Below are 16649 nucleotides of genomic sequence, written 5' to 3'. Positions count from 1 at the left end.
ATTAATATTCTTAAATCACTTTGAAAAAATATTTTTTTGAATAATTTTAACTGATCTATTCTATGTATTCTCCACTGAAATTTATTTAACTTAATTTCTATTGTATTCAGCGCATTATTCCCAGACTTTGATTTATATTAAGTTATATTACAGTATAGATCTTTGAATATTAGTTGCTCGCACAGAATGAAAGAAAGTAATTTTGGTTGTAAACGCTGACTTTTAAATTATAAATAGTAGTTATATTGTATGTAATTTCTCGCATAAATTTGAGTATTCATTAGATTGTTTATAAATTCACTTAATTTTCTCTTTTTTGCAGGCTATTCGCCCCTTACTTGAAAATTTAGACACGACATTGCGGGCGCTCTATAATAATCTCCTTCAGGCCAACTTCGATCGCCTTCTCGATATGATGTGGACTGTACTAATGCATGAGCTGATGGAAACTACTCAAAGTAACATTGGTGTACGTGGTGAGAAAATCACATTGCAACTATTAAAACTATTTAATTAATTTCAATTATGTTAACCATAATACTTTGAATATAATAAAATCTGTATTACAAGTGGTCACACTAACTTGCGAACAGGTACGCCAAAACTTTTAGTTTATTCAAAGCTATTCCTCTCTTTGTGATTTCAGAATAATACGATAAAACTAATTAACTTGAATCAATGCAGTAAAGCTTTACTCTATTACAGAATACGTTAAATTGTTTTATTAGACTTAACAAGCTAGACATAAAACATCAGACTCTTTTAAGATCAATGCAAACAAAGATTACAATCTTGAAAATCTGAGCCATGATGGCTCAGGGGACAGAGAGATCGCCTTCCAATGAGGAAAACCGGGTTTGAATCCCAGAGATGACTAGTCTATACGAATTCCTCACCCGGCTCGCACCGACCACAGTGATGACGTAAAATATCTTCAGTGGTAAACGGATCATGGGTTAGAGTTCCTTTGCCGTCAAGCTAACCGTGGGCGGTTCTCGTCGTTTTCCTCTCCATGTAATGCAAATGCGGGTTAATTCTATCAAAATGTCCACCATGAAAATGATTTCTCCCAATACTTGAGTTCCCTTGACTTCTGGATTGGGTTCAAAATTACGAGACTAAGGTTGTTGTTGTTGTTAATTTACGTCGCACTAGAGCTGCACAATGGGCTGTTGGCGACGGTCTGGGAAACATCCCGGAGGATGATCCGAAGACATGCCATCACAATTTTGATCCTCTGCGGAAGGGATGGCACCCCCGCTTCGGTAGCCCGACGACCTGCGCGTGAAGTCGAGCACTTTACGGTAGCACAGTTTAACGAGGACCAATACCGCACACCCTCGGTCAATACGCAGACTGATCCAATCGGTCACCCACCCGCACAATGACCGCAGTCAGTGAAGCTTGACTTCGGTGATCTGCTGGGAACCGTGTCTTAACGATCAGGCCACTGCGGGACAAAATGAATAGGATACAAAACTTTATATGAAATGACTCTTTGTACCAACTGGTGGGGGCCTCCTTGACCGAGCGGTGTGTCCCACCAAACGCTGTACAAAGCGTGGAGGTATCGGGTTCGACAAAGGAAGTTCGAGACTAAGGAGTTGAACATTGATAGACGTATACTGAAAATTGGGTCTGCCGTTCAACGACGGCTATAAAAGACTAAATCTTGAAAATTTAGGTTTGACTAGATTTCGAAGGAAGCCCTTCAGTTATACTAATGGGCTGTTGATAGTGGTTATGAATTTCATCTTCGTGGCTAACTGAGGATGATACTTAGGTGTGCAAACTGTGGTATAATCACCCGGTCATCATAGCACACTCCCCAATTTCCCAGCAGTGCGTGTGAAATTTTGGAACTCTTTCTGGAACAGCAAAATTTGATTGTAAATTTTAGTCAGGCAGGACATTTGCAAGTGAGACTATAGACTGAACATTCTAGCTGAAACGGCATACTTTGGCTTTTTTTTTGATATTATTAATTTTACCTTTCGAGAGTTTTGTAACTTCTGCTGAATTATTGCTGCCAGACCGGCTATACTTTAGTGGAATGGTTATGCGGAAGTTTCAAATATTAAAGGTTTATGTACCAGTCGCGTAACTCTGCGTCTTTAAAAGCATAAAGTGTTGTATGAAGCTTCTGCGATCACATAATAATTTAAAAATCGATAGCAAAACTATTTTATTTTCACTCCGTGTTTCAAAGTAATAGCTATATTTGTTATTACCGCAAATATATAAACAATATTACAATTGCATTGCAGGAAAAAAACTTGAAGTTGTAACGATAGCAACTCAATTCAGTAAGATGCTGCTGATCACTTCTTTAAATTGTCAAATTAAAACAGTTGCCCTAATGCAATGCGTGAAAATAAGAGTTAGTAAACTTTAAGAAGTGTAGTCTTCAGACATGGTGCGAAATTCGTTTGCTTCACCTGCAAGGGCTATATTTAGTTCGAAATTTCAGCTATATTCATCATTTACTTTAAATTCGAGCGAGTTATAAATTCACAGCTGCTAATTCTTCATAATTTAGGGGGAAATTCTGTGCTTTTAATGGTATCAAGCTTGAAACTTGCAAGTTTTATTCTCGGCTTAATAAATTAGATTTCAAATTCTATAGCATTTTATTTGATTTCCTAAATTTATTTGGAATTGCTGTTCATTAGTCAACATTAANTTTCTGGAACAGCAAAATTTGATTGTAAATTTTAGTCAGGCAGGACATTTGCAAGTGAGACTATAGACTGAACATTCTAGCTGAAACGGCATACTTTGGCTTTTTTTTTGATATTATTAATTTTACCTTTCGAGAGTTTTGTAACTTCTGCTGAATTATTGCTGCCAGACCGGCTATACTTTAGTGGAATGGTTATGCGGAAGTTTCAAATATTAAAGGTTTATGTACCAGTCGCGTAACTCTGCGTCTTTAAAAGCATAAAGTGTTGTATGAAGCTTCTGCGATCACATAATAATTTAAAAATCGATAGCAAAACTATTTTATTTTCACTCCGTGTTTCAAAGTAATAGCTAAATTTGTTATTACCGCAAATATATAAACAATATTACAATTGCATTGCAGGAAAAAAAACTTGAAGTTGTAACGATAGCAACTCAATTCTGATCACTTCTTTAAATAGTCAAATTAAAAAAAGTTGCCCTAATGCAATGCGTCAAAATAAGAGTTAGTAAACTTTAAGAAGTGTAGTCTTCAGCCATGGTGCGAACTTCGTTTGCGTCACCTGCAAGGGCTATATTTAGTTCGAAATTTCAGCTATATTCATCATTTACTTCAAATTCGAGCGAGTTATAAATTCACAGCTGCTAATTCTTCATAATTTTGGGGGAAATTCTGTGCTTTTAATGGTATCAAGCTTGAAACTTGCAAGTTTTATTCTCGGCTTAATAAATTAGATTTCAAATTCTATAGCATTTTATTTGATTTCCTAAATTTATTTGGAATTGCTGTTCATTAGTCAACATTAACTAATGCAATACATAAATTAGTAAATTTCTGAAGATTTGACTTGATATATGATCTTTTTATTCATTACAGAAAGAGAAACTTGCTTTTTTTGATCGCTTACATTCATCTTTAGCGATTTTAGTAGATTTCTTCCATGGCAGTGGAAAAGGACTTCCTCTAGACTGTATCCAAAATGCTCCCTATCAGGTAAGTAAATCATGCTTCATTTTCCTTTTATTGTTCCTCTTATTGTTGTTTGCTTACATCAGAAAGCCTCCACATGATTTTTTATAAGTAGTCTGCGCAGACTATTTAAAAAGTGAACTAGTGGTGCGCATTAAACCAAATTAGAAGTACTGGATGCTGGATATTGGGGTTATCTCGGCGTTTCAAATTAGAAGTATCTGAGAGAAAGTCATCATATATATTTGAGAATTAAAACTTTGGTGGTAGACAAGTAAATAAGACAACCCAATTATATTCATAAAACTAAAAAAGAAATTAGTCGTATATTTCCTACCACTATATTATTTTAATTAGATTTTCTAGCAAATGGCTCTCTCGTAGACTAGTTATTTTCATATTGGTCTGATCGGACTACCTGTAAAATACCGTGTAGAGGCTTCAGTTAAAGGAGGCGTTGACTAGAGCTGCACAATGGGCTATTGGCGACGGTCTGGGAAACATCCCTGAGGATATCCGAAGACATGCCATCACAATTTTGATCCTCTGCAGAGGGAATGGCACCCCTGCTTCGGTAGTCCAACTACCTGCTCGCGAAGTCAAGCACTTTGGGGTAGAACAGTTTAACGAGAACCAATACCGCACACTTCGTAGACTGATCCAAGTGGTCACCCACCCTCACACTGACCAATGATGCTTGACTTCGGTATTCTACTGGGAACCGTGCCTTAACGATCTGTGGGACTCATTTCTTTTTAATAATTTAAACAATTACGAAAAACACTTTTTTTTCAAACGTTTGAAATTGATAATATTAAAAAATGCATTTTTACCTAATACCTATTTAATTGCAATAAAAAGTACAAAACCATTATAGTGCACAATATGCATGGTGAGTTTTTTAAAGGATGGTTCATTTTACAAAAGAGTAAAAAGAGGGGGTAAAAATGTTTCGCTACACTAATTTGTTTTGCAACGTTGGCATAGTAAAATTTTCCAACATAGAATAATATAAATACTGCACAGCTGCCAACTTGTAAGGTTGTTGGGATCAATGTTAGAAAAAGATAACTAAAACCGGAAAAGGTTAGCTTAAAATCAATCACTCTTGCCAATTCTTAAAAGTTTAATTCTTTAACTAATAGATATGAAATAGAATAATTTCGTTGTTCAAACAACGTTCTAAAATATAAAACAAAATGTATTAAAAATGGCAGTAAAAAGTGCTGAATTATCATCAGTCTAAATCCCATGGCTGCATTAGCGAGTAAAATTAGAAATTTTACAGAAAATAAAAAGAATGCTGGATATTGGGGTTATCTCGGCGTTTGGCGCGAAGCGCCACTAACCGATTCATCGATTCTGTTTTGTTGTATTCTGGGAGGTCCTACATATCTTTGAAGTTGTAGTATGTTGTAACAACAAGTCAAGTCCTTAAAGAAGTAAATCTTTAGTTTTGAAGGGAAAATCATCTTTGGAATGGGGAGATCCCCTTGAGTAGAGTTGTATGATAAAGTTAATAGTATTTGGATAGTATGCAGTCTGAGCATAAAAAGGCGGTAATTGGGCTGAAATTCGAATTATCACGGATTATATCAATATCGAACAATTTATTGAAATCTGATGTGGTGCATGTTTTTGCGTTGCTGTAAAATTTTGTGGTCAATTTAGCTATAAAGCAATTGATATCATCAATGTTTAAGTCTTTTCTGAGTAATCTATTGCTAATCGTCCTTGGGGCGCCAGTCATTGTGCGTAAAAATTTACCTTCGGTTGTAGATAGCTTATTTTTTAGGTTGTTGCTTATAGTAGTGAGGGCTGGGCAAGCATACGTAAGAATTGGTCGAATCGCTTGTATATAGATAGTTCTTTTATTTGCTAGATCAAGCTTTGAATTCTTATGCAGGAGGACTTGGAGCGCAAAAAACGCTCCTCTGGCTCTTTTGATTGTGTCGTTTATGTGAGTACTCCAGCTCAAATTATAGGAGATCGTGACGCCGAGGTATTTAACGTGTTTCACTGGTTTGATCCCAGTATTAAAGAGATAGATGTGGGGAGTATTTTGTTGTTTTTTCTTACTATTTATGATTAAGAATTGACTTTTGTCGGGGTAAATAAAGAGAATTCGATTCAGATCCAAATTTCTAAGTTTTCATAATAAATTTAAAGTGGTAAATATAACTCATTTGCTTCTGAAGAATGTTAATATCAAAGAAATAATATCATTTTTGAATGTTTTTACTAAAAAGAAACATTATTTTTTAAAGAATGTTTGACACAAATGGAACTGTAAATTTTTTCTACTATTATTAATTGAGAAATAAATCCTTAAATTAAGTCAAAAAAGAAACCCAACTGAAAATAATGTGGATTGTACTTGCAGCTTTTTATTACATTTTCCTGATTAAGGACATTTAAATGTATTCATTTATTATCTTAGGATCTCTTTCATATGCTTAAACTTCAAAAGTCAGAAACTCTACACCTAATCGAACTATACATTTTACAGAGATTAGAAGAACAGGTAAATAATAATTTAAAAAAATGCCTGTGTTGTTGTAAATCAGATTTTTCATGAATAACGTCTGACATATACATGAACTATTTCAGCAAAAAGTCGAAAAGCCAACATACGGTATTCTAACAATAAAAACTTCCTATAACGCTGGAGCCGAAAGTTTATACATTGATAGTAAGTAAAAATATGATATTTTATTGAATGAAATCATAATGTTTTGTACTGCATCATTTATTACTGTTGATTAAAATGTATGCATGTAGATTACTGTTGATGATACTGATCTGAATGTTTGATACTCATTACGGGGTCAGCTTATGACACTCCTCAGCTCTGCATGAAATTTATACCTATTCTTAATAAATATTTCTGCTACATATTTATGTTTTAATCTTCTAACTGCAGATAATACAAGATAATTATTTTTTTTATACATGAATTACAACATAATTATCATTTACAACATAATATCATTTATAACACATTGAATTACAACATAATTACAAGATAATTATTATTTTTATACAAGATAATTATCATTTTTATACAAGATAATTATCATTTTTATATATTTTTATCCTCACCTCTGCATGAAATTTATACCTATTCTTAATAAATATTTCTGCTACATATTTATGTTTTAATCTTCTAACTGCAGATAATACAAGATAATTGTTTTTTTTTTATACATGAATTAAAACATAATATCATTTATAACATATCATTGAATTACAACATAATTACAAGATAATTATCATTTTTATACAAGATAATTATCATTTTTATACGAGATAATTATCATTTTTATACATTTTTATCCTCAGATCTGCGTGAAATTTATACCTATTCTTAATAAATATTTCTGCTACATATTTATGCTTTAATCTTCTAACTGCAGATAATACAGGATAATTATCATTTTTAACGTGTGTTCCAAAACTGACAGACGGTTGAAAAATTCCATATTAAATAAAGGGAAGGAGATGGAATTGTATCTGTAGAATTGTAAAATTATCCCCGATTGAAGGAAAATGTAATTCCAATTTTTATTAAATGAATTAGTCATAAATATATCATGTTTCAATTCTGTATACAAATCATGAACTATTTTTGCCATCACATTTAATTTTAAAAATCATCTGCTCCTTTCTATCAGGACACCATAAATTGTCATTTTTAACGGATGTCAATAAAATGACAGATGGTTTGAAAATTCCGTGAAAGAAAAACGGAAGAAGAAAGAATTGTATTTGCAGAATTGTAATTATAAAATTATCCCTAGTTGAAATTAATCCAATTGTGCATAGAATAGTCATAGACATACCATTTTTTTCTTCAACGTGCCAATCATGAACTATTTTTATCATCTAATTTAATTTAAAAAATATGCTTCTTCTTTCTATCAGGACATCATAAACAAATTTTCATTTCTAGTAAATGTCCCATAAATGGTCAACGGTTTGAAAATTCCATGAAAGAAAAACGGAGGAAGAAAGAATTGTATTTTTAGAATTATACCTAGATGAAATAATTTTTCCTTACAATTTCTGTTTGAATTGTTATAAATAGATCATATGAACAATTTTTGCCATCATTTTTAATTTTAAAAATATTATGCAAATGAACAAGAAACAAATAACCCTTGTCTTTTTCCTTTGTGCTTCAAGTGTTTCGTTATTATTGGAGCAAAAGTAAAACTTATAGTTACGACAATTTAATTTTTTTTTATTGTGCTTTAAATAAAACTTTCATAAACCATAAGTATGTTCAGCTTTTATTTTATTTCATAAATATTAATTTTCTTTACAGTTTTAAATGCTAGAGATCTTTTGCCATTGGATCCAACAGGTAAGGCTTAACATTTTATTTATATTTTACATGCATAAATGCCACTTTGTTAGGTTGTTGGAAAAGATTTTGCTAAGTGGCAGTAAAATTAAAAGTAGGAAGATTTTTGAAAATAAGATATCTTACTTTGTCAACACTTATAAACGTAACTGTTTCTTCAGTTATCCCTTTTACACAAGTCTAGATGATTTCAGGTGGAATTTTCTGAGCATTGTATTTTTATATTTGAGTTAAATTAAAATTTTGCTTTCCTTAATTATTTTCGGGTTTATAAATTTAATCAAGAATTACTTCAACAGCTGAATAACAGAGATGCCAACTGCTCCGGAAACGACAAAATAATTAAAAAAAAACGGTAAATAACTGGAAAATAAATTTTGCAAATATTTGACTATTTTTGCTTGCTTTTTAAAATGTATAGCATGGCATAAGTACTATAAAGTGGTGAATTATTTAAGCCTATGAATTACTTAGAAATAGCAGTGGATAAAAATCTACTAAATTGAATTTATTAAACCAAGAATCACAATTTATAAACTACCACTTTGAAATATATATTTGCTGTCCGGAGCAAGTTGGCATCTCTGCAATAATTTTAAAATGTACTTAAATTCATGATCTTGCACTACTGAGGCGGAGTTGTTGTAATATATAAAAATATATATGTCGATAATTGATTATCAAATTTACATTTTACAACCAATCAAAAACAAATTCTGATAAAATGTTGGCATACATGAAATAACCTTCTGAAAACAAATATTTAAGCATTAAAATAAAAAACATTAATTTGGTAGGATTAAAAATAATTTAACACGTTCACGCCGGGGTGACCCACCGGTGGGTCACGCTAGATTGTCTCATCTTGGTTGCGCACCGGAGTAAAAACTGGTAACAATAAATTTAATTTTTTAGTTTTTTCCGGGAATAATAAAAATCCTTAACTACCAATTGCTTTTAACGTATGCAATTTTTATATTGAATTGCTTCTTCGCCGTGATTAATTTCCTTACAGTGAATTGTCATTGTTGAGAATAGATTAACTCCTCCCGAATATTATCTAATATTGAAATAGTTCTTCTACCAGNGGAATGAAATGTTTTACGTACCAGGTTTTTCTCTTTTCCGTCTTGCTATATAAGGCGTCTAGCGTGACCCACCGGTGGGTCACGCTAGATTGCCTTATCTTGGTTGCGCACCGGAGTAAAAACTGGTAACAATAAATTTCATTTTTTAGTTTTTTCCGGGAATAATAAAAATCTTTAACTACCAATTGCTTTTAACGTATGAAATTTTTATATTGAATTGCTTCTTCGCCGTGATAATTTTCCTTACGGTGAATTGTTATTGTTGAGAACAGATTAACTCCTCCCGAATATTATCTAATATTGAAATAGTTCTTCTACCTGTATTTTCTCTTTTCCCGTACCAGTATTTTCAGTTTTCCCGGCATGAACGTGTTAATCATAATTACATAAATTTCAACATTAAATGATGATAGCTTTCTTTTCTACGTCTGGTGTATTCTTTTACACCTTTCAACCTCAAAAACTTCGTTTTTTTTCTAAGGGATGTGTACCTATATATCTTTTTAATTTCATTGATTTAATTTTGATAGGTTTCAGTGATCCATTTGTGATTATAGAGCTTGTGCCTCGGCACTTTTTCCCTAACTGTGTTAAACAAAGAACAAAAGTCCAAAAGAAAACTCTATTTCCATTATTTGATGAAGCTTTTGAATTGTAAGTATAATCATATTTCGTTAAGCAATTTTACACAAAAAAAAATTATTACCTGTTTTAAAAATGTTTTGGAGTGAAACCGTAAAGCGGGCACTACAGCAAGGATGGCTCTGGCTACTAAAAATGTAAGAAGTGGTAAAAACGCAATTAATATTTTACTAATTTACTATATATAATTATTCAATCTTAACTACCACCATAAAATGCATTGTACATTATTCATATTAAAAATAAAAATTTGCTAGTTCGATCATCATTTAAACCTGAATTGACGGGGCCTTCTACACCGACCAAGATCAATTACCTCCCGAGAAAACTTAAATTTCTCGTGCGAGGCCTTACAGCAGACATCCGAACGGAAGATCTTCGGAATGATATAGAGGAAATGGTCGACGACCCATCAAGATAGAGCAACTAGGAAAGAGGCATGACAATGGCATACCTGCCAACTTTTAATCCCTTCCGTTATGAGTTTTCCCAGTGGTATTAAAATAGAATTAAAATTTCAATTTTAAGCAAAAAATAGAAGTTGTATTTGAAACAACTTAAGCAGACGAACATGATTGTAGCACATATTAAAATATATGCTTAATTTTTTTAAGAATAGTGGTGATCAAAATCATTTAAAAATTAAGTTTATAAAAGTANCTACTGGGGATAAACACAATTGTGTAGGTGCCCCAAAAAATTAATGTAGTTCCAGTTCCAGATCATCATTCAAACCTGAATTGACGGAGCTTTCTACACCGACCAAGAACAATTAGTTACCTCCCGAGAAAACTTAAATTTCTCGTGCGAGGCCTTACAACAGACATCCGAACGGAAGATCTTCGGAATGATATAGAGGAAATGGTCGACGACCCATCAAGATAGAGCAACTAGGAAAGAGGCATGACAATGGATACAAGCTCCTCCTCCTTTTTCTTGTGATACTCCATGACTTCCCAGAACACCGGGACTTTATTTTCACAAAGAATTTGCTATCCTGTCCAGTTCAAATCGAGAAATTTAACGGAGGGCGTTACGCCATCCAATGCTACAAGTGCCAGAAATTTGGACATACACAGAAAGCATGCTCAAGGGATCCAGCCTGCAAGAAATGTGCAGGAGCACATTTTACCTACCAGTGGGTGAAGCCTCTCTCCCTTCCGTCCAAATGTATCAATTGTCAAGGCAATCACCCGGCCTGTTTTACGGGCTATGGTGCTCGGCCGAGGCGAAATCATCGCACGTTCACGCGTTGACCACAAGATGCCCCCAGCAGTGCAGTGAAGTCATCAAAGAGCTTCAGGAACTTTTGAAAGATGAGAAAGTCATCTCATTACTCGTCTCCCTGCTCCCAGCCCAAAAGACGTAGACGAGGAGCCTCACCATCAAGCCGGCCACATCTTACCCATGATGCCTTTCATTATCATTTCAGGCTCTTTTCCGAACCACCAATACAACTTTCCTATGTATGTGTCCCTTTGGGATATTTCATGATGAATGCGATAAGGGCCATTTAGGCCGCAGATGCCCAGTTCTACAACAACGAACGAACGAACGAGCTTTTTCAATCCTAACCATTTATAAACGTAACGAAATATGCAACAATAAGTTGCTAATTTTCGCCTCTTCAAATGGATTTTTGATTTTTATTAATTATCACTTTTTACAATTTTAATTGTTTGTGGCATCCCTGCTGCAGTCATATCACTTACACTTTCTGACTGAAGCAAAACTCGGTGGGTGACTCTGGTAGTGCTAGCTTAAAACTCTTTAACTCAGAACTTTTATTGCACATATTTTTCATACTTTTTTCATTATTTTGTATTAATTAAGGTCAAAATAAGTGAAAAATATTACATTTAGAGTTTTTAGAATTTATTGTTATAAAATACAACATGAAATACTGGTGTCTATTTCTGCGTTAAAGGTAAAATCTTCCAAACACGGCAGACTTTCGTGCATTTTTCAAAAATGCACTTGTTTGCAGTTAATTAGATCTAAGAGAAACGGTAATTCATAAATGAAATTTCTTTAACTTACAAGATAAATTATTGATAAATTTTGCATATGAATGAGAAAAAAAATTCAAACTACTTTTTTGGATTTTATACTTTAGTGCAAATTTAATACCGATAATCAAACAGATTTTTTAGTATCTGTTAGACTACTTTTTATATTAAAAAATATCAAGACATATTTTTGATGATAATTTGAACATCAGAACAAAAATTTATGTAAGGGACACCGATGTCCCATCTGTATCGAAGGGTAAAAACCACTAACCATCGACAGCAACTCGCTAAATTTACAATTGTACTCAACAACTAGCTGAGAATCTGCTGAAGGCCTTAGAAACGTAATTGGAATTTTGGATATTTTCAAGAATATGTATTATGCATATATGTTTCTTTTAATTAGAGTTTCAGAAAAAATATATAAAAGAGAGACCGGTATCCCATCTCTCTCTCTCTCTCTCTCTCTCTCTCTAAGATACATCCACCGGGCCCTCTACNATATATATGTATGTATATATAGTTAAGTATGCCACTGCCCAGTATGCATTTAACCGATTGTTGACATTCACCGGTGAAAGTCGACATTCCCTTGATTTCGGTCATTCACAGTAACACACTACACACACACACAAAAAATTTACAAATACACTTTTTCATCGAATTGGCGATATTTCGCCAAGTTTTATGCTGAACTGCATCAATGTTATTAAATCCAAAATTTAGGGTCTTATAAATCAATAAAATATAACTTTTAGTGTAATAAAAAATTTAAACACATAAAAAGAAAAAAATATTAAATGAACACAAGGTAAACTAATATTCTTATTTCTTTCAGAATACTAAACCCAACTTTTATTTCATTTCCTATCAAAACACAAAAGTGTGCCCTTTTGTACTGATACAAAAAGTTTCATTATAAATGAAAAAATAGAGCTCGTGTTCTAAGTTTGAGATTTTTTTTCCAATTTAGCTGCTTCTTAATTTTTATTTTTTTTAATAGAATTTTTATATTTTCAGACAGAAGTAAACTTATTTATATTACGAGTTATTACGAATTTCTTGTTTCTTCAGAATAAATTTTAAGAATCGTATAAAGGAAATTATAAAACTTAATTTATTCATCTCTTTATTTGGAAAAAAATGTTCGCAAAACAAAAGGCTTGATGCTTAATTGGTTTATACAATTTATTAATAAGATTACTATTAATATGTCTTCTTTATCTGAAGCAAAATCGATAATATTTCCTCGATCACATCAATTCTAATTTCTGCTAGGGTCAATAAATTTTATAAAACAAGTTTTATGCTTGTATTTAGATAATCCCGATAGAAATGAACATAAATTACGCACAGGAACTATAAAAATAGCTCAATAAACTAAAAAACTATAGAACATCCTGTAAAACTCAACTCAAAAATCAACTCAATCAATTTCTGTTAATTTTAAATACTTCGAAGGTTATTTATTTGCTTTAAACTTTGTGTTATTGTTTCTAATTGCTAAACTTTTAACTTATTTATTCAATCTACTGTATAAAACTTTCTGAAAATCAACTCCTATTCAATTTCTGCTAATTTTAAATACTTCAATGGTCATTTATTTGCTTTAAACTTTGTGTTATTGTTTCTAATTGCAAAACTTTTAACTTATTTATTCAATCTACAGTATAAAACTTTCTGAAAATCAACTCAATCAGTATCTGTTAATTTCAAATACTTCAATGGTCATTTATTTACTTTAAACTTTGTGTTATTGTTTCTAATTGCAAACTTTTAACTTATTTATTCAATCTACAGTATAAAACTTTCTGAAAATCAACTCAATCAGTTTCTGTTAATTTCAAATACCTCAATGGTCATTTAATTACTTTAAACTTTGTGTTATTGTTCCTAATTGCAAAACTTTTAACTTATTTATTCAATCTACAGTAGGATACCTTATGAGCTATTGCACCGAGAGGGTGCAGGCCTGTGCTTCAGTGTCATGGATCACGACATGGTGACTAAAAATGATTTTGAAGGTGAAGCTTTTTTACCTCTGTGCAACATAACTGAATCTTCTCCAGAAGAAATGAAGGATATGCGACCCACTGAACTTTGTCTCATTCATCCAAATGATAAAAGTAAGATTTTATAACTGCTGCTTACTTTCATTACAAATTTTTCATTGGACAATGGTTGCAATTGTTGGCCCAGTGGTTAACCATTTCCACTCGATTTTTGCAACATTAAAATTTAAGTATGAAAAGCAGTTTATGTTAATGCTGATATATTAAAATAAGTATTCCATGAGTTCAAAGTTTTCCCGATATGTCCCAATCGTCTTGAATATTGTAAAAATACCTATATATAATTAATAAATAATAATAATTGGAAATATTATAAATGCATCAAATTATTTTTGCTTAGCAGAAGTTTAGAAACCAGAAATTGACGTTATGAAATAATCAAAACAAAAACTAAAATTTTGTTTTATAATATTTTTATCACTGGGATATATTGTCCCACTGATAAGTACGATACTGACAATACATCCTATAAGACAAATGTGTCAAAATGTCTTTAATCTGGTACTAAATAGGTACAATTATTACTTAATAAGAACATACATAACTATTTTACGCAAAATATGCCTAAAATATCGTTATACTTATCTCAAAATTCCGAAAATACATAAATTAAAACGAGTCTTTGACTTGCGTGTTTGCAAACAGAAGTCTGCAATTTTGAATGTGAAAGTGTTGCCAAGTTTTTATTCCCGAATTCCTAAAGAACCCTGAAAATACTAAAAAAAGCAGGCGGAATTCTGATCTATTTATCCATTTGGGAATAAAGTTTAATCTTTGGGACATATATATCTCCTTCGTGTCGAAATGGCTAAGGCACTGAGCAACTATTACGAAAGAACGATGTCCTGTCCCGAGTGGTCACTTATATTTTACCCAGCTTGTCTGGGAAGTAAAAAAGGCCGATTTATATTTCCGATCCCAAAATGTTGTTGTGTTTGAAATTATGGTGCCTTAACCTCCATTGCTTAACAGCGCTTTAACATTCAAATTATAGTTCTTAACCAGTGATTCGGATTAGAAGATAATTTGAACAACCAGCAAACAATCTGAACATTAGCAGATAACAAAATACGGGGCTTGACAGTGTTGAAATTACCTCAGACTCCTGTGCGTCAACGTTGTTTTTCGAAGCTCTATCGCCAAGGAAAATAAAAAAGCCATAGTTTAAGTGCCTTACACTTGAAGCAATGCGATGATTTTAATCTATTTTTGTAATCTTGTTGTGAAGAATTATTTAGGTTTAGAACAGACAAATAATTAGAATGTTAGCCAGCCATTAGAATTAGAAGCCATTAAACTTTTTTTTAAAAAATCACCAATTTGGCAACACTTTCCCACCGAGATGAAAATTATCAAAATAATTGCCGTATTTTGAGTTTTTGGAAATTTTTATGACCTCAGGTAATGCAGCATTGTAGTAAGTTTTTAAATGTTTAAAAATTAGACGGCAAACGCTTTTCATTTTCCCAAAACTGTGGCTTTTCATTTTCACAAAACTGTGGATTGGCGTTTAGCGCCATTTTCAAAATAAGCGTAGACAGCTCTGACTTTAGATAGGCTAAACTTGACTTAACAGTCATGAGTAACAGTTGCAAACTCACAACAGTTATAAAAATAGTATACTATTTGCAAAAAGTCATAATTTCATACGTGGCTGGGTGGCGCAGTTGGTTTGTCGTCGGCCCTCTGAGCCCAAGTCTGCGGGTTTGATCCCCGGCTCAGACACCGGATTTTCGGGATGCAGAAAATCCTCAGCGATCATGTCATATGATTATGCGGCATGTAAAAGATCCCTGGTGTGCATTATTGGCTCTTGGCATTTCCGGCAAAATTAAATTTCTAGTGCACTTTAGCATCCAAATAGAGTTTCGATGCTTCCATCTAGTGTGGCAGAAACTAGACGTCCAAATTAACATGACCAACGGTATCTCACCCATTGTGGTGGTCCTGAAAGAGTGGATACCACCTCTGGAGAACGCACTAGGTCTGCTCATCAGCAAGTCCGATTGTGCAGCTCATTGGTAATAAAAAAATAATAATAATTTTATATTACGAAAAGCATCATTATATATTATTTAGGGTGTGTGTAGTACAAAAAAAATTATTTTTTTCTGGCAAGTCAATTAGTAAAAAGTTTTTTTTTTAAAAAAAAGAGCATTTATATTATTAACAGAATTTTGCTGCTACCATGTTTCATAAACTAATGTTCCTGAATTGTTTAAAACCTTATTTTGAATCGTCCTCTTCTTAATTCTTCATTTGATTATTATTGAGTCCGTTAACGGACCCATCACAAATTAACTTTTCATAGAAACGGACCCTTCACAAAATATTTGAACTTAAAAACGGACCCTTCACAAAATAATTTATATTTTAATCGGACCCTTCGCAAATTTATTTACCTTCATTATTGTTTTGTTAATCGAATAAACCCTTCCCAGGGGGGAGGGGGAGAAAGACAGATGTAAACGAGCTTTGTCTTCGGCCGACGCTTCTTCCTTTATTCGTCCGAAATGAATATTCTGCGTTCAGCAGTATAGGCTAAATACCAAATATTTGTATGTTGCATCGCTAATTTAGTAGCTGCAATTGCTGTTTATTTTTTAAAATTTAATTTTTTTTAATTACAATTTTACAGTGTTGAGCATAATCTTGTACGTCTTTACAATTTAAAAACTCCTTGCAAAAGTTTTTCCGCAATAACGGACCCTATTTGCACAAATTCACCAAAGCTGACCCTGGTTGAAAAGATGTGACTTAACGCTTATTTTGTATTCAGAAATTACGAGTAATTTTTTCACAATTTTACAAAAACGA

The 16649-nt window shown here is 32.6% G+C and overlaps 1 protein-coding gene across 2 annotated transcripts in view; it reads left to right on the top strand.

Moving 5' to 3' along the window:
• The window catches only part of LOC107441121 (BAI1 associated protein 3), a 108256-nt gene that overhangs the window by 86612 nt on the left and 4995 nt on the right, over window positions 1-16649 (top strand). For both annotated transcript variants that reach the window (XM_043046307.2, XM_043046309.2), the window contains exons 24-30: window positions 323-469; window positions 3560-3676; window positions 6093-6176; window positions 6263-6344; window positions 7980-8018; window positions 9637-9760; window positions 13693-13886. In XM_043046307.2, the coding sequence (XP_042902241.1) occupies window positions 323-469; window positions 3560-3676; window positions 6093-6176; window positions 6263-6344; window positions 7980-8018; window positions 9637-9760; window positions 13693-13886 (787 nt within the window). The remainder of the gene's footprint in view (window positions 1-322; window positions 470-3559; window positions 3677-6092; window positions 6177-6262; window positions 6345-7979; window positions 8019-9636; window positions 9761-13692; window positions 13887-16649) is intronic.

The sequence above is a fragment of the Parasteatoda tepidariorum genome, chromosome 9 (genome assembly GCF_043381705.1).
Source record: "Parasteatoda tepidariorum isolate YZ-2023 chromosome 9, CAS_Ptep_4.0, whole genome shotgun sequence".
NCBI lineage: Eukaryota > Metazoa > Arthropoda > Arachnida > Araneae > Theridiidae > Parasteatoda > Parasteatoda tepidariorum.
The sequence above is the reverse complement of the archived record's forward strand: the minus strand, read 5'-3'. Positions and strand labels throughout refer to the sequence as shown.